The 23,146-nt window shown below is 45.2% G+C and overlaps 1 protein-coding gene across 1 annotated transcript in view; it reads left to right on the top strand.

The window, feature by feature from the left end:
- The window catches only part of oca2 (oculocutaneous albinism II), a 331,959-nt gene that overhangs the window by 100,807 nt on the left and 208,006 nt on the right, over positions 1 to 23,146 (top strand). Inside the window, exons 9-10 of the mRNA XM_078221469.1 lie at positions 2,916 to 2,972; positions 16,077 to 16,201. Of these exons, the coding sequence (XP_078077595.1) occupies positions 2,916 to 2,972; positions 16,077 to 16,201 (182 nt within the window). The remainder of the gene's footprint in view (positions 1 to 2,915; positions 2,973 to 16,076; positions 16,202 to 23,146) is intronic.

Raw genomic sequence — 23,146 nt, 5'->3', positions numbered from 1 at the left:
GCTGTGAATTGTATCAGCTGCGTTAATGTGAGCAGAGTTTTCAGAGCAGGTTGTTGGAAGTGTATTATGAAACCTCCTCTGTGAGACGGGAGCTCTTAATAAAATGATTTATTTTGTTCAGCTTTGTAGTTTAGTACATTTGAAACTAAGGTTTAACGTCTCAGTTTTTCAACAGAGCAGTGACCCCTCAATAATGCACTAAAGTCTCAGGCATGGGTCTTGAGCCGACGACTTTTCTGACTGAGAGGTGGGACTGCCTATGAAAAGTTAACCACAGCTGATGCTAACATAGGGAGCCTAGATATGTAAGGGAAAAAGAAAGATTAAACATACTATTGAACATAACCTAAAGGTTAACTCCACATGGCCTGGGCCTCGGCACCTCCCTCTGCGACTGAATCCTGAACTTCCTAACTCACAGACCACAATCAGTAAGGATAGGCAACAACACCTCCTCCACGGTCATCCTCAACACCGGTGCCCCACAAGGCTGTGTTCTCAGCCCCCTACTATACTCCTTATAAACCTATGACTGTGTGGCCAAATTCCCCTCCAATTCGATTTTCAAGTTTGCTGACGACACCACCTTAGTGGATTGGATCTCAAACAATGACGAGACAGAGTACAGAAATGAGATAGAGAATCTGGTGAACTGGTGCACTGACAATAATCTCTCCCTGAATGTCAACAAAACAAAAGAGATTGTCATCGACTTCAGGAAGCGTAAAGGAGTACATGCCCTTGTCTACATCAACGGGGACGAAGTAGAAAGGTTCGAGAGCTTCACGTTTTCCGGTGTTCAGATCACCAACAACCTGTCCCGGTTCCCCCATGCCAACACTACAGTTAAGAAAGCCCACCAATGTCTCTACTTTCTCAGAAGACTAAGGAAATTTGGCATGTCAGCTACAACTCTCACCAACTTTTACAGATATACCATAGAAAACATTCTTTCTGGTTGTATCACAGCTTGGTATGGCTCCTGCTCTGTCCAAGACTGCAAGAAACTACAAAAGGTCATGAATATAGCCCAATCCATCATGCAAGCCAGCCTCCCATCCATTGACTCTGTCTACACTTCCTGCTGCCTCAGCAAAGCAGCTAGCATAATTAAGGACCCTACGTACCCCGGACATTCTCTCTTCCACCTTCTTCCATCAGGAAAAATATACAAAGGTCACATACCAACTGACTCAAGAACAGCTTCCTCCTGCTGCCATCAGACCTTTGAATGGACCTACCTTGCATTAAGTTGATCTTTCCCTACACCCTAGCTATGACTGTAACACTACATTCTGCACTCTCTCCTTTCCTTCTCTATGAATGGTATGCTTTATCTGTATAGTATGCAAGAAACAATACTTTTCACTGTATGTTAATACATGTGACAATAATAAATCAAATGCTTGCTTGGTTTCATCAGTCAGAACATTGAATACAGGAGTTGGGACATCTTGTTGAAGTTGTACAAGACATTGGTAAGGCCACACTTGGAATACTGTGTGCAGTTCTGGTCACCCTATTATAGAAAGGATGTTATTAAACTAGAAAGAGTGTAGGAAAGATTTACTAGGATGCTACCGGGACTTGATGGTTTGAGTTATAAGATAGACTGGGACTTTTTTCTCTGGAGTGTAGGAGGCTGAGGGGTGATCTTATAGAGGCCTATAAAAACAATGAGGGGCACAGATCAACTAGATAGTCAATATCTTTTCCCAAAAGTAGGGGAGTCTAAAACTAGAGGTCATAGGTTTAAGGTGAGAGGGGAGAGATACAAAAGTGTCCAGAGAGACAATTTTTTCACACAGAGGGTGGTGAGTGTCTGGAACAAGCTGCCAGAGATAGTAGTAGAGGCGGGTACAATTTTGTCTTTTAAAAAGCATTTAGATAGTCACATGGATAAGATGGGTATAGAGGGATATGGGCCAAATGTGGGCAATTGGGATTAACTTAGGGGTTTAAAAAAAAGGGCGGCATGGACAAGTTGGGCCGAAGGGCCTGTTTCCATGCTGTAAACCTCTATGACTCGATGACTCTAAATCAAATCAGATAATGATTACTGCCTTTGGATGAAGTTACTTTATATATAATTTTAAACATTGGGAGCGATCTTACCAAAAACATCCTAAGTCCCAAAAGAGGGTGAAAACGGGAGATTTTCAGATCCGTTATTTCGGCGAGGTCACATGTCCAATCTTATGACACTCTTTACAATAAAAAAACCCTCAATCTGTTTCCCACCAGTAGGGGGAGGGGGCGGGGTCTATCCTCACCCGAAAGCCGCTGCTCGCCTCAGAAGGCCCAGATGCGTGGGCGCACAGGAGGCAGCAAAATGGCTGCTCCTTCCCCCCCCCCCCCGAAACCCGCCGCTATAGAGATGGGCTCCCCCTCCCCTCGGATACTCTCCTCCACGTATTCGACCCAAGGTGTTAACATTGCCTTTAAAACTGAAAAGACTTTAATTTTTCACCAACCTCTCTCAGCAGTCCTAGATTTCGCATCCACTCCTTCTAATAGAAAGCCAGCTGGCGAGGGCAAAAGTGACCAACTCTGGCCAAAGTAATTTCATATCAGTGCAGCGAGAATAGTGTGATTTCTGGATTTCATATCAAGATGGAACGCCGTGCAGGTCACTTCGCCCATCTGATTCAAACACGACGTATGAACTATTATTAGTTAATAAAATTGGACAGATGAGATTACAGTTCATAGCGTGGTGTATTGAAAAGCATTCTCTGTCTGAATGTTTTTCGCTGGAATTTGCTGTATCAGTATCTGCTGGTTAGCGCTTTATGAGTTGGGGTAAAATCACTTCAAAGAAAAATTGTAAGAAATGTGAGTAAAAATATAACATAGAAAGTCAAACGATGAAACCAATGTTCTTTCACTCATTGTGCTATTTATTTTTTTTAAAGATGATTTTGGTGGCAATATTTTCAGAAACTGGCTTTTTCGATTACTGTGCTGTCAAGGTGAGTGCAACAAGTTTTATTTTCCTCCGCTCTGATACAAGGAGCCAAGCAATTATCCTGGTGCCCTCTGATTTATTTGTTAGCTGGAGCGTCCCACTGTGTGTTGGGTGGGATGTTAAAATGTTCTGCCTCTGGTTCACCTTTAACCTGCCCACCAGGGAGGACTTGGTGCCTTTGGAAATGGACTGCTCCAGTACCTGAGGAGTCGCAAATGGTGCGGAACATTGTGAAATCATTAACGCACATCCCCACCTCTGACCTTGTGATGTCACTGACTTACTGAGTTCAGTTTTAGGAACATAGGAATTAGGGACAGTATTAGGCAAATTCAGCCCTTCAAGCCTGCTCCGCCATTCGATCAGATCATGGCTGATCTCTCCCTGGTCTCAAATCCACCTCCCCACCTGTTCCCCATGTCCCTCTTTCCTTTGTTTTTATTAGAAATATATCTATCCCCTTCTTGAAACCATTCAACGATTTAGACTCCACTGCGCATTGGGCAGCGAGTTCCACAAATTCACCACCCTCTGTGAGAAGTGGTTCCTCCACATCTCAGTTTTAAACTCGACCACCTCGCAACCTATACCTGTGACCTCTTGTTCGAGATAGACCCATAAGAGGAAACATTTGGTCCACATTTACTCTATCAATCCCTTTTAAAATTTTATATACCTCAATCAGATCCCCTCTCATTCTTCTAAACTCCAGTGAGTACAAGCCCAAATTGTTTAATCCCTCCTCAAACGTCAACCCCTTCATCCCCGGTATCAATCCGGTGAATCTCCTCTGAACTGCCTCCAATGCCACCGCATCCTTCCTCAAGTAAGGAGACCAAAACTGGACACAATACTCCAGATGTGGTCTCACCAACACCCTATACAATTGCAACAACACGTCTCTACACTAATACTCCAGTCCTATTGCAATAAATGCCAACATTCCCATTTGTCTTTTTTATTACATGCTGCACCTGCATACCAACTTTCTGCGATTCATGAACACAGCCACTCAGATCCCTCTGCCCTGACGCATTTTGAATCTGTTTTCCATTTAGGTAATAATTTGCTTTTCCATTTTTTTTGCCAAAATGGATACCTCACACTTATCCACATTAAACTGCATCTGCCAAATTTTGGCCCATTCTCTGAGCCTATCTCTCTCCATCTGTAGAATCTTTATATCCTCTTCAGTACCTGCTTTCCCACCTATTTTAGTATCATCCACAAATGTTGCTATGTTTTCTACTCTGTCCCTGCTTGCAGATCATTTGTATAGATTGTAAACAGTTAAGGTCCAAGGACTGACCCCTGCGGCACCCCGCTAGTTACATTTCGCCAGCTAGAGAAGGACCCATGGATCCCGACCCTCTGCTTTCTGTCAGTCAGCCAATCCTCAATCCAATCTAGTACTCTACCCCCAATCCCCTGTGATCTCACCTTCTGGATCAGTCTTTTATGCGGCACCTTGTCAAATGCCTTCTGGAAGTGTAGATATTCCACATCCATAGGTTGCCCACTATCCACCTTGCTGGTGTATGTATTATTGGAAGTGCAGTTGGATAAAATTTGTTTGGAATGGTTGTGTTGCAGTCTTTTTTCCAGATTCTTGGCCAAAGGATTGATGTGATGATCCCTAACAGAAAGAATAGAAAAATAGGGAAATATGGCGTAATGGCGATTTGGTTTTTTTAATTTCAGGGCAATCAGGCTCTGATGAAACACGTATGGACAGCCTGTCCATGGTATCCTTGACCCCCTTCTCCTCCTCCCCCTCTTCCTCCTGATGAAGGCCTAATGGTCAGTTTGGGGTTCTGCCAGGGCCACTTAGCTCCTCATAGAGTCATAGAGGTTTACAGCATGGAAACAGGCCCTTCAGCCCAACTTGTTCATGCTGCCATTTTTTTAAACCCTGAAGCTAGTCCCAATTGCCCTTGTTTGGCCTATATCCCTCCACACCCATCTTACCCATGTAACTGTCTAAATGCCTTTTAAAAGACAACATTGTACCCCCTCTACTACTATCTCTGGCAGCTTGTTCCAGACACTCACCACCCTCTGTGTGAACAAATTGTCCCTCTGGACCCTTTTGTATCTCTCCCCTCTCATCTTAAACCTATGTCCTCTAGTTTTAGACTCCCCTACCTTTGGGAAAAGATATTGACTATCTAGCTGATCTATGTCCTTCATTATTTTACAGACCTCTATAAAATCACCCCTCAGCCTTCTACACTCCAGAGAAAAAAGTCCTAGTCTATCCATCCTCTCCTTATAACTCAATCCATCAAGTCCCGATAGCATCCTACTAGCTGAATAGCCGATAGCTCTTCTTCCTTGTAACCATGTGACAAACTGCTACCCAAAGTTCAATTTGTCACTGCCCTGAAGGATCTTGAATACCTGAATCAAATCCGATCTCAGTCGTTTCTTCTCCAAAGAAGTGTTTAGAGTTAATTTAAAGTTTAGTTATTAGTCACAAGTAGGCTTACATTAACACTACAATGAAGTTACTGTGAAAATCCCCTGATCGCCACACTCTGGCGCCCGTTCGGGTGCACTGAGGGAGAATTTAGCATGGCGAATGCACCTAACCAGCACGTCTTTCAGACTGTGGGAGAAAACCGGAGCACTGGAGGAAACCCACACAGACACGGGGAGAATGTGCAGACTCAGGACAGACAGTGACCCAAGGCGGGAATTGAACTTGGGTTCCTGGCGTTGTGAGGCAGCAGTGCGAACCACTGTGCCACTGGATTCTGAAGTCTTTCGAGATTTGGAGCATCCTGATGCTAGGACCTGGCTCTCCTGGAAGAACCCACAGGAAGTTCAACCCCATCCTGAGGTTTGCCAAATTAAAAGTCTAAGGCGGCCATGTTTAAAGACGGGGAGAGTGAGATCCCATGGATGTAAACGCACTTTGTGTCATGACTTTAACAAGGCCCCAATGTGGACCTCTTAGAATATGAGCTCCCTGATTAAGGCAGTAATGGTTTGCCCATTCAGGGAGCCCTGCCTTTGTACATAATGTGGAGTGTCAGGTTTACTGACACTCTGGGTTTATACCCTGTACGAGGAAGTACCTGAGTGTTACTGACGATGTCAATAAATTTAAGTTTGGTGAAGGGACACCGGCCTCAGAGGAGTTATTTCAATTTGGATTGAGATTGAGAAGTCCCTTCTTTTCATAGAAACATGGAAACATAGAAGATAGGAGGAGGAGGCCATTCGGCCCTTCGAGCTTGCTCTGCCATTCATCACAATCATGGCTGATCATCCAACTCAGGAGCTTAATCCCACTTTCTCAGGATTCTCCAGCAATATTTTCCTTTCACCAATAAGGAATTTATTATTTTTGATTCTGGTGACTAAATATTTTGAAATTAATGTTGACCATGAAGAAACCAGAATCTTACCTTGAGGACAGCACAGCATAACTTGAATTAAAATGTATATTCAAAACCAACATTTTGATGACTGAAGTGGATAGTTAGGTGAAGAAGAAATTAACTGAAGCTGGAGAGAGAAAGCAAAAGTAGTGAAATTTTTGAAAGGGTTTGTTTTGTTTATAAATGGAACCAAAACTCATGCGCTGAATTCTACCGCCCGCCCACCACGGAATCGGAACGGGTGAGGGGCGGACATTGGAAATGTTCGTTGAGCTCAGGCGGGATTTTCTGGTCTCAGGTCGAGCGAGGCTGTAAAGTCCCACCGATGATAGAATCCATCGAATCATAGAATCCCGACAGTGCAGAAGGAGGCCATTCAGCCCATCGAGTCTGCACCGACCACAATCCCACCCAGGCCCTGTTCCCACAACCCTTACTCACCATACTAATCCCCCTGACACTAAGGGGCAATTTAGCATGGCCAATCCACCTAACCCGCGCATTTTTGGACCATGGGAGGAAACCCATGCAGACACGGGGAGAATGTGCAGACTCCGCACAGACAATGACCTGAGGGTGGAGTGGAACCTGGGTCCCTGGCGCTGTGAGGCAGCAGTGCTAACCACTGTGCCACCGTGGCGCCCTCAAAGATGAGAGAATGGACTTAATATTGAACAAAATGTAGAGTCGGCTTTTGCCTGATTATAAAGGGAATATGAAATGAGTGTTCCTCCTGTCAAATGTCCACAGATGTGCAAATTAAATGAATTAGCCATGGGAAATGTGTGGGGTTACTGGGATAGGCTGGGAGAGAGGGCCTGGGTAAGTTACTATGTCAGAGAGTTGGTGCAGAGCCGATGGGCCGAATGGCCTCCTCTGCACTGTAGGGATTCTCTGATTCCAAGTTACACACTGTACTGCACTGCACTTGAGATTAGAATGCCAAACCTTGCCCGCGGTTCTTTCTGAAAGATTGAACGGCACCCGAACATCTGTGATTGAAAGAACGCTTTATATAAACAAGCAGGCTATTGATCAATTTACTGTCTCTACTCCGGGGAGAACAAAGGTTGATATCTTGTGTTCTGCATGTACGGTGGCCTTTGACCCACACTGACAGCTTAACAAAGTATCAAGTTCAACTATCTGAGTCAGTCGGTGCACAAAGCTTTGAAGGGTTTTAGCAGCGCAAATAAGGAGGAACTGGTTTCACCATCAGCAGGGTCAGGCGCCAAAGGAAATAGATTTAAGATAATTGATGTAAGAATCAGAGGAGAGATGAAGAGGATTTTTTATTTATTTAGTGTGTTATGATCTGTACTGCCTGAAAGGATGGCACAAGCAGATTCAATAGTAACCCTCAAAAGGGAATAAAATATTTACTTGAAAAGGACATTTTCTGGACTATGGGGAAAGAGTGGCAGATTGGGACTAAAGCGATGGTTCTTTCAAAGTTCTGGTACCGACACAATGGACTGAATACCCTCCTTCTGTGCCGTATTATTTTGATTCTACGATTTTCTGATACAAGCTGTATATACTTTCAAGAAAACTCATAGATACACAATCTCTGTTCTGCTGAAAGAAAAAGAGACGCACTGTCAAAGCTTTTCATCTTGCACTCATCAGGATAAATGCAAGAATGCCAAATTTCAAGGGCAGCAATAATTTATGCTGCTTGGGAAATGGTTTCTTAAAGGTTGACGAGTCGAGTCTCATTGGTTGAAGCGTGGCCCTGGTTTGTTCTCCATGGCAACACCACGACCAGAGTTTTTTTACGTTTAAGTTGATTTATTAGTGTCACAGGTAGGCTTGCATTAACACTGCAATGACGTTACTGTGAAAATCCCCTAGTCGCCACTCTCCGGCGCCTGTTCGGGTACAGTGAGGGAGAATTTAGCATGGACAATGCACCTAACCAGCACGTCTTTCAGACTGTGGGAGGAAACTGGAGCACCCGGAGGAAACCCACGCAGACACGGGGAGAACGTGCAGACTAAACACAGATAGTGATGCAAGCTGGGAATCGAACCCGGGTCCCTGGCGCTGTGAGGCAGCAGTGCTAACCACCTGGCCATCATGCTGCCGAGTTGACTTGCCAGCCAATCAGCACTCTTTCCTTGTGCAGTATAAGTTGTCGCTCTCTTTGAAATTTAGCAGTCTTTCACATGCCCGGGTGAGTGCAGAATTGCAGCATGTTTCCCTTTTCAGCAACCTCTGTTCTGTCTGTGGTATATTTTTGTTTGGCGAACGTCCCGCTCCTCAGACAATTTAATTTTTGTTCATTGCTTAGCTCACCACTTTTTTTTATTCATTCATGGGACATGGGCATCACAGGTTGGCCAGCATTTATTGCCCATCCTTAGTTGCCCTTGGAGGGCAGTTAAGAGTCAACCCATTGCTGTGGCCCTGGAGTCACATGCAGGCCAGACCAGGTAAGGACAGCAGATTCACTTCTCTAAAGGGACATTAGTGAGCCAGATGGGTTTTCTGACAATCGACACTGGTTTCATGGTCATCAGTAAATTCCTAATTCCAGATATTTTTTATTGAATTCAAATTTCACCACCTGCTGTTGCAGGATTCGAACCCGGGTCCCGAGGACATTAGCTGAGTTTCTGGATTAATAGTCTCGCCATAATACCACTAGGCCACCGCCTCTGTCCTCTTCTAACCGGGCTGGTTCATCATAGCTACATTGGTGATAGTGATGTAGCCGAGAAAATGGAGGCTGGAATTTTACCGTCCGGTGCGCCACGGGAATCGGAGGGGGCAAGGGGGCAGGCCATGGAAAGGTCTGTTGACCTCAGGTGAGATTTTACGGTTTTGGGATGAGCCAGGCCGTAAAATCCCACCCTGAGAGTTGGAAAGTCATTTTATCCTGGGGTTGGGAGCACAAGGGTGAGTCTGTTTCTGTCCTTGCCTGGTGAATGTCTGCAACCATCACACAAGCACACTTGTGTACCCTTTCCACCAAGACGCATTGACCAATAACAGGGGTAGGATTCCTTGCTGATTTCCAAACTTTTATCGCCCTCAGCGTTGAATTTCTCACACGAGCATCAGGGAGTGTTTCATTTTCTGTTAATTATCCAAAGATCTCAAACTTTAACAGTTAATAACGTGTCCTGTTTTTGTCTATCAGAGCTTCTACAGCTGTTCTCCATTCTATCTCATCCCCGAGTGCACAGATACATATTTTGAGAGTTGGCAGGCAACAATGGAAGTTTAAATAAAATGATTTTTTTCTTGAGGTCTGGATAATGCTGACAAGGCAGTAATTTTTGTCCTTTTTTCTTTGCAGTGTAAATGTTTAACATTAAATATGTAAATCAATGGTCCATTTCATCAGTAATGTAAGATCACATGCCAACAAAATATGCTGAGAGATTGTCCTATCCAGAATCTTGTGCTTATACCGTACATAGGTAGTATAATGTTCAATAAAAGCTAAGAATTATCAATAGCCTTACCTCCAGCAGAATTAAAGTTTATTTATTAGTGCCACAAGTAAGGCTTACACTAACACTGCAATGAAGTTGTTGTGTAATGCCCGTAGTCGCCACAGTCCGACGGCGCCTGTTCGGGTCAATGTGCCTAACCATTATAGAAATTCTACAGTACAGAAGGAGGCCATTCGGCTCACTGAGTCTGCACCAACTCTCTGACAAAGTATTTTACCCAGGCCCTGTCCCCCATCCTATCCCCGTAATCCCACACATTTACCCTGGCTAATCCATTTAACCGAGACATCTTGGAACATTAAGGTGCAATTTAGCATGGCCAATCCACATAACTTGCAAATTTTTAGACTGTGGGAGGAAACTGGAGCACCCGAAGGAAACCCATGCAGACACGGGGAGAATGTGCAAACTCCACACAGACAGTGACCCAAGGCCAGAATTGAACCCGGGTCCCTGGTGCTGTAAGGCAGCGGTGCTAACCACTGTGCCACCGTGTCGCCCAATATCAGTAATATCAGTGAATCTTAATTATGAAGGAGTTCATCTAAGACCCACACCAATGTCACCAGATGGTAACAGTGGAAAATGCAACAAGAAAATCTTATAAAGAGCCCAGCTCTAAGGCAGACTTTTGTATGTTTCCATAGCTAGTGATTCCTGGAACAGGTCACTAGTCTGTCGCCCTGCCTGATAGCTTGAGGGGCGGCACGGTAGCACAGTGGTTAGCACTGCTGCTTCACAGCTCCAGCGATCTAGGTTCGATTCCCGGCTTGGGTCACTGTCTGTGTGGAGTTTGCACATTCTCCTCGTGTCTGCGTGGGTTTCCTCCGGGTGCTCTGGTTTCCTCCCACAGTCCAAAGATGTGCGGGTTAGGTTGATTGGCCAGGTGAAAAAAAAAATTGCGCTTAGTGTCCTGAGATGCGTAGGTTAGAGGGATTAGTGGGGGGATATGGGGGTAGGGCCTGGGTGGGATTGTGGTCGGTGCAGACTCAATGGGCCGAATGGTCTCTTTCTGTACTGTAGGGTTTCTATGATTCTATGACATCCAGCATGGTTGAACAGGAGTCTCATGCTATCGGAGCGATGGAAGATTTTGCAGGTTGACACACTCAACCTGTTTGACCGCGTTACGAACGCATCTTCCTTAGTCATCAACTCCTCGGGTGGGACTCAAATCTCGGAGCTTCTGGCTCAGAGGCAGGGACGCTGCCACACAGCAGTGATTAACTGGATGATTTTGGAGGCCAATTTCAGAGGTTGCACCCTAGATGGTGCTGAGCTTCTTAAATACTGATGTGGCTGCACTCATCCAGAGAAGTATTGAGTATAACATCACACTCCTGACCTTTGATGATGAAGCTTTGAGGAGTCAGGAGATAAGCTATTCATTGCAGAGAATCTATCCAGTTGTTTCCTTGGTGCTAATATCTCTCGTTCAATTAATCTATTAATTAAAATTAATTGCCAAGATATTTATGGTGGAAAACAGAGTGGGCGGAATTTTACCGGCATGTCCGCCTGGAATTCACACGATCCCGCCTGAGGCCAATGGAGAATGCCGTTCTCCGAGCCTCGCCCGCCCCCGGATTTGGGGCAGGTAGAATTCCGGCCCTCTGGATTTACCGCACCTCCCATGGCATGTCTTGCAGCCATGATGTGGAGATGCCGGCGTTGGACTGGGGTAAACACAGTAAGAAGTTTAACAACACCAGGTTAAAGTCCAACAGGTTTATTTGGTAGCAAAAGCCACAAGACTCTGGTTTCCTGGTTGTGGTAAGTCTTGCAGCGGCAGAGGTGGCCAAATCTTCCAGTCCCGCCGCTCTCAACGGGGTTTCCCATTGTTCATGTGCTGGGAAACTCACGGTGGGGCGTGGTTGCCAAGACTGGAAGATCGTGCCGGTAGGAGCGGCTGGCAAATCCCATCCAGGTTTTGCTGTTGAAGGCCAGGGAGATACAGTTGGCTTTTTTGTCATGGGAAAATGCAATATTCTGGCATGTACATGGTGTGAATATTACCATCCACTTGTCAAGCTGAAACCTGGATATCGTCCAGGTACTTTTGGAGGCTGCCTTGAGCTGTTTTATTACTTAACTGTATTAGAGGTAATCATTTGAAGTGGTTCTCTGAACTTTCAAAGTGGTCCCTAAGCTGTTCTGAGACATTGATGAAGACTCATTTCGCGATTGGAGATGCTTTAACTCGAAACCTGTAAGTAAATGCTAAATTGAATTTAGCACTGAAGTCAAGGAATGAATAATGTGAGTCTGCTTATCAGCGGTTAGCTTTAATTCAATTCCAAATCATGCTTTTCTGTAATTAACATTATTACAAGAAAAAGAAAAATAATCAACCAACTATGACATGACTGTAATGGAGCTAGTTACAAAACAAAAGAGAAGGCCAAAGGAAAATATGACTGAATTATAATATTATTTTTCCATTTGCATGTATTAATTGAAACCAAAGTACTCTTGCGACAGCTTCCTGCACATTATGGAGTGCTTTGGAGCAGAATCAATGTCCCAGGTTTTGCTGGAATTGGGGCAGCTCACAGCACACCCCATTAGCTAAACTTTCTCCCTTCGTGTCCAGCTTGAGAATGGTTTTCCCTGCGAGTTGCTGAAATTAGGAACTGCGAGAGGGGGATTGACAAGGTAAATGAGGGTTGTGGGAACAGGGCTTAGGTGGGATTGTTGTCAGTATAGACTCGATGGGCTGAACAGCCTCTTTCTGCACTGTAGGGATTCTATAATTCTCTGATTACTCCTCAGTTCATGTTCATAGAAACCATACAGTGCCGAAGGAGGCCATTCGGCCCATCGAGTCTGCATCAACAACAATCCCACCCAAGCCCTATCCCCGCTTAAGTTACCTTGCTAATCTCTCTAACCTATCACATCCCCGGACACTAAGGGTTCATTTATCATGTCCAATCAACCTAAACCGCACATCTTTGCATTGTGGGAGCAAACCGGAGCACCCGGAGGAAACCCACGCAGACATGGGGAGAACATGCAAACTCTACACAGACAGTGACCCAAGGCTGGAATCAAACCCAGGTCCCTGGAGCTGTGAGGCAGCAGTGTTAATCACTGTGCCACCGTGCCGCCTTTTCCTGTTGTTCCCTTTCTGTACCAGAGAACTTGGGGGAATTTCCAACCACGGTTGCCCCGAAACCGAAAAATCCTGTCCCCGATCTTTTGCATGATCCACCCACCGCCTACTACGGTTCCCGTGGCAGGTGGAATGGGAAAATTCCTCCCATTGAGTGGCATTGCACGAACACAGATCGAGCCATTGAAAAGATGCTCACTCTGTTAACTAGCAGTCTTGACTTTGCATGGCAAGTTTCATTCGTAATCCATGGGCAAATGGGACAATTTCATGGAACTTATGAGGAGATTGAGGACGAGCTGATGGTCTCACAAGGCTAATGGCAGAATGACACGAGCTGTCCATGATACATTGGCATAGATAGAGAAAAGGTCAATGGACAGAAAACAGGGAGTAAGAATAAACAGGTCATTTTCAGGATGGCAGGCTGTAACCAATGAGTTACTGCAGGGCCCCAGTGGTTCACAATCCATGTCAATGATTTATTTTATTCATTCATGGCACATGGGCATTGTTGACCGGCCAGCATTTATTGTCCATCTCTAGTTGCCATTGGAAGGCAGTTGAGAGTCAACCACATTGCTGTGGCTCTGAATTCATATGTTGGCCAGACCAGGTAAGGTCTGCAGATTTCCTTCCCTAACCAGATAGATTTTTCCAACAATCGACAATGGTCATCAGTAGATTCTTAATTCCAGATTTTAAAAAATTATTGAATTCGAATTCCACCACCTGCTGTGCCAGGATTCGAACCCGGGTCCCCAGAACAGTAGCTGAGTTTCTGGATTAATAGTCCAGCGATAATACCACCAAGCCATTGCCTCCCCCCATTTGGATGTGGGGAGCGAATGTGATATTTCCAAGTTTGCTGGTGACACAAAACGTTGGTGGGAATGTGAGCTGTGAGGAGGATGCAAAGAAGCTACAAGGAGATTTAGGCAGGCTAAGTGAATGGGCAAGAACGCGGCAGATGGTAAATATGTGAAACAATGTGAAGTTATCCACTTTGATAGGGAAAACAGAAAAGCAGACTATTTCTTAAATGGTGAGAGATTGGGAAGTGTTGATATCCTAAGGGACCTGGTGTCCTGGTTCATGTGTTACTGAATGCTAACATGCAAGTGCAGCACGTAATTAGGAAAGCAAATGGTGGGTTGGCCTGATTGCAAGAGGATTTGAGTACAGAAGTAAAGATTTATTTTGCAATTGTACAGAACCGCACCTAGTGTATTGTGTACAGTTTTGGTCTCCTTACCTAAGGAAGGATATACTTGCCAAAGAGGGAGTGTAAAACAAAGGTTCATCAGACTGATCCCTGGGATAGTGGGATTGTCCTACAATGAGAGATTGAGGAGACTGAGCCTGTATTCTCAAGAATGAGAGGTGATCTCACTGAAGCACGCAAAATTCTTACAGGCCTCTGGAGAGTAGATGCAGGAAGGATGGTCCCTTGGCTGGAGGGTCTAGAACCAGAGGACTCAGTCTCAGAATAAGTGCAGGCCATTTAGTACTGGGATAAGGAGAATTTCTTCACTCAGAGAGTGGAAAATATTTGGTATTATCTACCCCAGAAATAAGTACAAGACAGCGATTGATTGGTTTCTAGATGTTAAAATCATCAAGGAGTTATGGGGGTAGTGTGTGAAATGGTGGTGCAGTACGAGATCGAGTTAGAATCCTTACAGTACAGAAGGAGGCCATTTGGCCCATCGAGCCTGCTCTGACACAAATCCTACCCTATCCGAATAACCCCTGCTAATCTCCCTGACACTAGGGGGCAATTTAGCATGGCCATTCAACCTAACCTGCACATCTTTGGAATGTGGGAGGAAACCGGAGCACCCGGAGGAAACCCACGCAGACACAGGGAGAACGTGCAAACTCCACACAGACAGTGACCCAAGCCAGGAATCGAACCCAGGTCCCTGGCACTGTGAGGCAGCAGTGCTAACCACTGTGCCACCGTGCTGCTGAGTTAAATGACAGAACAGGCTTGAGGGGCCTACTCCTGCTCCGGTTTACTACATTCCCATGTCCAGTAGCTTGTGGAGATTCGAAATTCACGGTATCTCCTGCTCGCCACAGGTTGCTGGGTGATTTACATTTTAATAGAATGGCGAGTGTTATTAAGGTCGCCGTTACTTTGGCCATAAAATTTGGGCCTACATTGAGGCATATTGCACATAATTAGAGGCTTTTGTAGGCAACCATTAGCTGGTGACCCTGGGGTCCTATGTGCTTTTGGTTACAATGTGACGTGGGATGTGTGTTTGTGGTGTTACAGTGCATGTACCCAGGAAGATACCGTTTTGCCAGTCTGCTATGCATGCGATCATCCAAGAACCTTTGTCAATCTGAAACTAGAAACTGTGTTATTCTCATTGTATCCTACCTTGCCAGAAAATAAACAATGAAATATATTGTTCCACCAAATTGCTCTGGACAAATATTTTTCCGTGTTTTCAATATCCGGAAAACATGTTCCAAAAATAGTTCAGTGAAATACTGCCCTCAACATGCCAAATTTGGAGTATTGTGTACAGTTTTGGTCACCTAGTTACAGGAAGGATGTAAATAAGGTTGAAAGAGTGCAGAGAAAGTTCACAAGGATGTTGCCGGGACTTGAGAAGCTGAGTTACAGAGAGAGATTGAATAGGTTGGGACTTTATTCCCTGGAGCGTAGAAGATTGAGGGGAGATTTGATAGAGGCGTATAAGATTTTGATGGGTATAGATAGAGTGAATGCAAGCAGGCTTTTTCCGCTGAGGCTAGGGGAGAAAAAGACCAGAGGGCATGGGTTAAGGGTGAAAGGAGAAAAGTTTAAAGGGAATATTAGGGGGTGCTTCTTCACGCAGAGAGTGGTGGGAGTGTGGAATGAGCTGCCAGATAAAGTGGTAACATTTAAGAAAAACTTGGACGGGTTCATGGATGAGAGGGGTGTGGAGGGATATGGTCCAAGTGCAGGTCAGTGGGACTAGGCAAAAAATGGTTCGGCACAGACAAGAAGGGCCAAAAGGCCTGTTTCTGAGCTGTAATTTTCTATGGTTCTATGGTTCTATGCATTAAATATTATTTGATGGACATTGCACGCAGTGACCTTTTATTGTTCTGCACTGTGGTAAATAAAACTTGTTATTTTTCAGGCTTACCAGTTATCTAGAGGAAGGATATGGGCAATGATCGTCATTCTGTGTCTCATTGCTGCCATTCTATCAGCTTTCTTGGACAACGTCACCACGATGCTTATCTTCACACCAGTAACTATAAGGTACCTTTTCTACATTGTGATAAAATCTCTTCACTGGTACAGCTCTGTGAACGTTCTCCTGGGGAAGGGAGAAAGAGAGAGAGAAATCCACCTTGGAAACCTTCGACCTTGCCCGCGGCTGGGATTCTCCAGTCCCGCTGCAGCGGATAGAATTTTGGCTGAACACCAAATTCTCCATCCAAAAGAGAAGATGCTGGAAAGTCTCAGCAGGTCTGGCAGCATCTGTAAGGAGAGAACTGAACAAAGAACAAAGAAAATTACAGCACAGGAACAGGCCCTTCGGTCCTCCAAGCCTGCACCGACCACCAGAAAAGAGCTGACATTTCGAGTCCAGATGACCCTTTGACAAAGCTTTGAGAAAGGGTCATCTGGACTCGAAACGTCAGCTCTTTTCTCTCCTTACAGATGCTGCCAGACCTGCTGACATTTTCCAGCATTTTCTCTTTCGGTTTCAGATTCCAGCATTCTCAGTAATTTGCTTTTTCCCAAATTCTCCATTCTCGCTGGCAGTGCTGGGGCCGGGGCGAATGAGTTCGGAGAATCCCGCCCCTTGAGTCAATTGAAGTCAGAACTAATTGAATGTGACCAGCCCCTTTAAATGGGCACTTGAGCAAATCAACACCGACAAGTCGGATTGTTGTAGCGACTTCAACGTAAACAAGCGCTCCAAGATGCTCCATTGAAGGGTAATTGTAACAATAAACAGACAGCAAGCCAACAAAGAATCAATGGGGTGGGTGGTCAAAAATGTGATCAAGGAGGGTCTCAATGAAGGAGAGGGAGGTAGAGGCATTTAAGAGCTATTGCGTCGGCAATTGGGATGGGCTGAAATTCGCAAGATGCAAGAGTCTAAGGAATGATTTGATAGCAACAAAACAACAATTTGCATTTATATAGTGTCCCGGATGGTGGGTGCCACAGTCGTTACCACTGTTGCCACCTGCTCACAACTTGGGATATTGTCTGTGCGGAATCTGCATGTTCTCCCCGTGTCTGTGTGTGTTTTGTCCAGGTGCTCAGGTTTCCTCCCACAGTCCGAAAGATGTGCATTGGCCATACTAAATTCTCCCTCAGTGTACCCAAACAGGAGTGTGACGACCAGGGGATTTTCACAGTAACTTCATTGCAGTGTGAATGTAAACCTACTTGTGGCACTAATAAACAAAAAAAGGGGCACACCACAGGAGTGTTATCAAACGGAATTTGATAAACAGTCGCATCAGGTGATATCCACCCAAAGGTTCTGGATGGCGGGGGAATTTTTTGTGAGTGATCGGAATTATGGAGAGGGGCGATGATTGTTAATCTGCTGATGGAGTCTAAGGGAGAAATGGTTTGAGAGCGAGGAGGATGGGAAGCTAATATCCTGACAGCCTGCTGTGCAGGAAGGTCAGTGTGAGGAGAATTGAGCAGCTGTGAATGTCGCTCATAAGGAAACAGTGACAGATGCAGGAAGGTGGGATTAGAAATGGCATCTAGGTGTCCTTGGGCTGGCATGGACAAGATGGGCCAAATGGCCTCCTTCTGTGCTGCAATCTTTCTATGGTTCAATGGTTTCATGTTCCGGAGTGCTAACCAAAAGGCACACAAATTGACGCTCAGAGAATTCAAGTTGCATGGACATGGCGGAGGTTAAGAGAGATGTCCTGACTGGAAGCGAAGGATTGGGAGGGGTAAATGGGAGATCCAATGTTCAGGCTTGCAGTTCTATGATGGGACGAACTTGAAATGTGGACAGAGTGGAGTCAGTTTGGACTTCACATGAACCAGCGCCCAAATTTGGAGTCATGTGCAGAGTGGGAATGGATGCAACAGCAACTTAAACTTCATGGGTAGACTGCTGGAGGCTTGAGGCTGGAATTCTCCCATCCCGCCTGGCATTAGAATTTTACAGGCGGGTTGCGGACAATGTGAAACCCCATCGACAGTCGGGCGGGAATTTCGTGCTTTTAGACCAGCGCGGTCGGGGAATTCCGCCCTTGGTCTTGTCGCACAGAACCTCGCTGCTACCGCGTGAGAATTCATCCTCACTCATTACAAAGAAATAATATTTGTCACAGTGAAGCTTCTTCACAATTTCAGAGAAAATTATGAACAGTTTTCCTTTCCCCAGTGGAAGGAGTCTCATCAAAACTTCACTTCACCTTCATTGAATCTAACTTCTAAATGCTAATAGTTCCCTTTGAGAATATTATTTTTGCTTAAAAAAAGTGAGTTCACATAATTAATAAACGGAAGAGTCAGTCGGTGGGCCGTATCTTTATTTTCAACATGGATAAAATGAGGTGGTTCTCCCTTAAAGCAAACACCCCTCATCACCCAGTATTCTTCTGTGATCTGTGGCCAGACAGACTAATGCACTCAGGGACAGGAAACTTTGTGTCTCTCCAACTTCATCACAATAAATAACAGTTGAGTCTGTGCATCAGTTCAAGTTACGAGTGCATTCAACAACTGCCAGTGGTTTGTTGTGATGAATTATGCACTCTCACTGTGAAATGTCTGGTTTTGTTTTGTTGCTAATTTGTATCAGTTTATTTATATGCGTATGCTCCACACTCAGGAGTCTGGGAAGATAAGGAGTAGACCATTTAACCCCTCACACTGTTTTTTTCATTCATTCATGGGACATGGGCGTTGCTGGCTGGCCAGCATTTATTGGTAGTCATGGTGTGGAGATGCCGATGTTGGACTGGGGTAAATACAGTAAGAGTTTTAACAACACCAGCTTAAAGCATTTAAAGTTAAAGCTAATGGCATTTGCTACCAAATAAACCTGTTGGACTTTAACCTGGTGTTGTTAAAACTCTTACAGCATTTATCATAGAATCATAGAAACCCTACAGCGCAGAAAGAGGCCATTTGGCCCATCGAGTCTGCACCGACCACAATCCCACCCAGGCCCTACCCCCATATCCCAACGCATTTACCCACTAATCCCTCTAACCTACGCGTCTCAGGACACTAAGGGGCAATTTTAGCATGGCCAATCAACCTAACCCGCACATCTTTGGACGGTGGGAGGAAACCGGAGCACCCGGAGGAAACCCATGCAGACACGAGGAGAATGTGCAAACTCCGCACAGACAATGACCCAAGCCGGGAATCGAACCCAGGTCCCTGCCGCTGTGAAGCAGCAGTGCTAACCACTGTGCTACCGTGCCCATCCCTAGTGGCCCAAGGGCATTTGAGAGTGAACCAGATTGCTGTGACTCTGGAGTCACATGTAGGCCAGACCAGCTAAGGGTGGCAGATTTCTTTCCCTAAGGGACATTAGTGAACTAGATGGGTTTTTCCAACAATCAACAAAGGTTTCATGGTCATCAGTAGATTCTTAATTCCAGATTTTTAAAAATCAAATTTAAATTCCATCATGTGGTGGGATTCGAACCCAGGTCCCCAGAACATTAGCTGAGTTTCTGGATTAATAGTCTAGCGATAATACCACCAGACCATTGCCTCCCCTGCACCACCATTCATTGAGATCATGATTAACCTGCAATCTAACAACAAATATCTGCCCCCTGCCCCATATCCCTTAATACCTTGGTTAATAGAAAGTTATTGACTTAAAATTAATAATTGACCTACCACCTTTGTGGAAGAGAGCTTGAAACCCCTGCCACCAAGTCTATATTCACCAATCGGCAGAAATATGGGGCGAGATTTTCTGGCCTCCCAGCCGCGTGTTTCCTGCCGGCGGGAGGTGGCGCATTGTTTGCTAGCGGCGGGATTCTTTGGTCCTGCCGCTGTCAATGGGAATTCCCATTGATGTCATTCCCTTGCCGGCAGGAAATCCATGAGGGGGTGCACTGCCGGCAAGACCGGAGAATCCCACTGGTGTGAACGGCCGGAGAATTCCGGCCAACTTTTCTCTATCCACTGTACTCTATCTGCTCTCTAAATATCTTGGAAACTTTGACCAATTCATCCCTTAACCTGCTAAATACCAGCGAACACAACCCTAATTAGTCTAATCTCTTTTTGTAATTTAACCCTTGGATTCCAGGTGTAATTCTGGTAAATCTACACTGCACTCCCTCCAAGACCAATATATCCTTCTCAGAAAAAAGCAGTTAAATCTCAGAATACGCATACCATCTGAAAATTAATTTGTTCTGTTATATTTGTTGGCGACACGGTGACACAGTGGTTCGCACAGTTGCCTCACAGCGCCAGGGACCTAGAGGGTAGTGAATCTGTGGAACTCATTGCCACAGAGGGCTGTGGAGGCCAGGTCCTTGAGTACCTTTAAAACAGAGATAGATAGGATCTTGATCAATAAGGGGAACAAGGGATACGAGGAGAAGGCAGGAGAATGGGGATGAGAATCATGTCAGCCATGATTGAATGAGGGAGCAGATGCGATGGGCCAAATGACCTAATTCTGCTTCTATATCTTATGGTCTTATGGTTTCGATTCCCAGTTTGGGTCACTGTGTGGAACCTGCACGTTCTCCCCCAGTCTGAGTGGATTAGAAAGGACACCTGGGTGTCTTCGGTCTGGCATGGATAAGGTGGGCCAAATGGCCTCCTTCTGTGCTGTAGTCTTTCTATGTTCTGTACTGCTCTTGATTTCCTCATCTGAGTCATTGATACAGATTACAACTTGCTGAGATACTGATCCTTGTGGCATTCCACTCGTTACAGTCTGCTAATCCAAAAATGATCCATTCATTTCTGGTCTCTTTCTTGAAGCAATTTTCTCCATGCTAATATATTACCCCCAGTCCTAGGATCTTGTGTAATAGCCTCTTGGCAACTAATCAAATCCCTTCTGAAAATTCAAATACACTACTTCTGTTGATTCTTCCTTATCTACTTGGTTAGTTCCACCCTCAACCAGTTCGAATGGATGCGCTTTATATGTTGCTGATAAGACCTAATGTTTTCCACATTCCAGTGGGAGCAACGTACAATAAAAACAGAAAATGCTGGAAATACTCAATAGGTCAAAATCCTAGAACTCCATCCCTAACAGCACTGTGCGAGTACCTACACCAAGGGACCGCAGCGGTTCAAGAAGGCAGCTCACCAGCACCATCTCAACTAAGGAAGGAGATGAAGGAAATTTGGCATGTCCGCTACAGCTCTCACAAACTTCTACAGATGCACCATAGAAAAAATTATTTCTGGTTGTATCATAGTTTGGTAAGGCTCCTGCTCTGCCCAAGACTGCAAGAAACTACAAAGGATCGTGAATGAAGCTCAGTCCACCACTCAAACCAGCCTCCCATCCATTGGCACTGTCTACACTTCCTGCTGCCTCGGAAAAGCAACCTGCACAATCAAGGACTTCACGCACCCCGGACATTCTCTCTTCCACTTTCTTCCATTGGGAAAAAGATACAAAAGTCTGAGATCACGTACCAACTGACTCAAGAACAGCTTCTTCCCTGCTGCCATCAGACATTTGAATGGACCTACATTAAGTTGCTCTTTCTCTACATCCTAGCTATGATTGCAACACTACATTCTGCATTCGCTCCTTTCCTTCCCTATGTACAGTATGCTTTGTCTGTACAGCGCGCAAGAAACAATACTTTTCACTGTATGCTAATACATGTGACAACAATAAATCAAATCAAATAAACCAAATCAAATTGAGGACAATGAGGAATGGGCGATAAAGGCTGGCCTAGCCAGTGACGCCCACATCCCAACAATGAATAATAAAAAAGGTCAGGCCGCATCTGTGGAGAGAGGGACAGAGTTAATGGGCAAGATTTCAACTCATCTAAAAGCCACGCACTTGCGTAAAGCTGGAATCAGGCCCAGTGGGAGGGACTTTCTGGTCCTGTCATTGGGCTAACAGAGATTGCCGCCCAAAGCTGACAGGCTTTTTGCTGGCCTGTCAAATTATCCGTTCTCTCCTGTGATGATTCCTGCAATGGGCGGGACTGGAAAATTCAGGTCAATGTTTCAGCTCGATGACCTTTCATCAAAATAACCTCTACATGGTATAACTGTTGTTATAACATAGTGCTCAATGATCACATGACCTTAATCTCAGGCTCAAAGCAAGTCATGTGACATTGCTTAGAAACAATTCCAACCTCATTTGGAATGGTTATTCATTCACAGGCCTGCAAACATCCTACTTAGAATTATATAGACCTATAGATTCACTATACTTGCTGGTGAGCCTTAGTAAAACCAACAAGCAAATTGACCTCAACTGTTTGAACCTGTACAACTTACTCATCCATCTGACCGTCCCATATACTTGTGGTTGCGAGCTGATTTCAGTGTGACACTGCATTCTATGGCCGGAATTCTCTGGCTATTCATGCTGGCAGGATTCTCCAGTCCCGCCAACAGCGAACCCCTGCCCGTGGGTTTCTTGCCAGTGTGGGGTGGCGTCAATGGCAATTCCATTGACAGCAATGGGACCAGAGAATCCCGCCGCTAGCCAACAACACGCCACCTCCCCCCCGGCAGGAAACATGAGGCTGGGAAGCCGGAGAATTTCGCCCATTGGGATTTTATGAGGGTGTATGAAGAACGGTTGAGGACTCTGGGTCTGTACTCGTTGGAGTTTAGAAGGATGAGGGGGGATCTTATTGAAACTTACAGGATACTGCGAGGCCTGGATAGAGTGGACGTGCAGAGGATGTTTCCACTAGTAGGAAAAACTAGAACCAGAGGGCACAACCCAGACCAAAGGGACGATCCTTTAAAACAGAGATGAGGAGGAATTTGTTCAGCCACAGAGTGGTGAATCTGTGGAACTCTTTGCCGCACGAGGCTGCGGAGGCCAGGTCATTGAGTGTCTTTAAGACAGAGATAGATAGGTTCTTGATCAATAAGGGGTTATGGGGAAAAGGCAGGAGAATGGAGATGAGAAATAAAATCAGCCATGATTGAATGGCAGAGCAGACTCGATGGGCCGAGTGGCCTAATTCTGCTCCTATGTCTTATGGTCTTCAGGTCTTTACAGCCTCG

The sequence above is a fragment of the Mustelus asterias genome, chromosome 10 (genome assembly GCF_964213995.1).
Source record: "Mustelus asterias chromosome 10, sMusAst1.hap1.1, whole genome shotgun sequence".
NCBI classification, from domain to species: domain Eukaryota; kingdom Metazoa; phylum Chordata; class Chondrichthyes; order Carcharhiniformes; family Triakidae; genus Mustelus; species Mustelus asterias.
The sequence above is the reverse complement of the archived record's forward strand: the minus strand, read 5'-3'. Positions and strand labels throughout refer to the sequence as shown.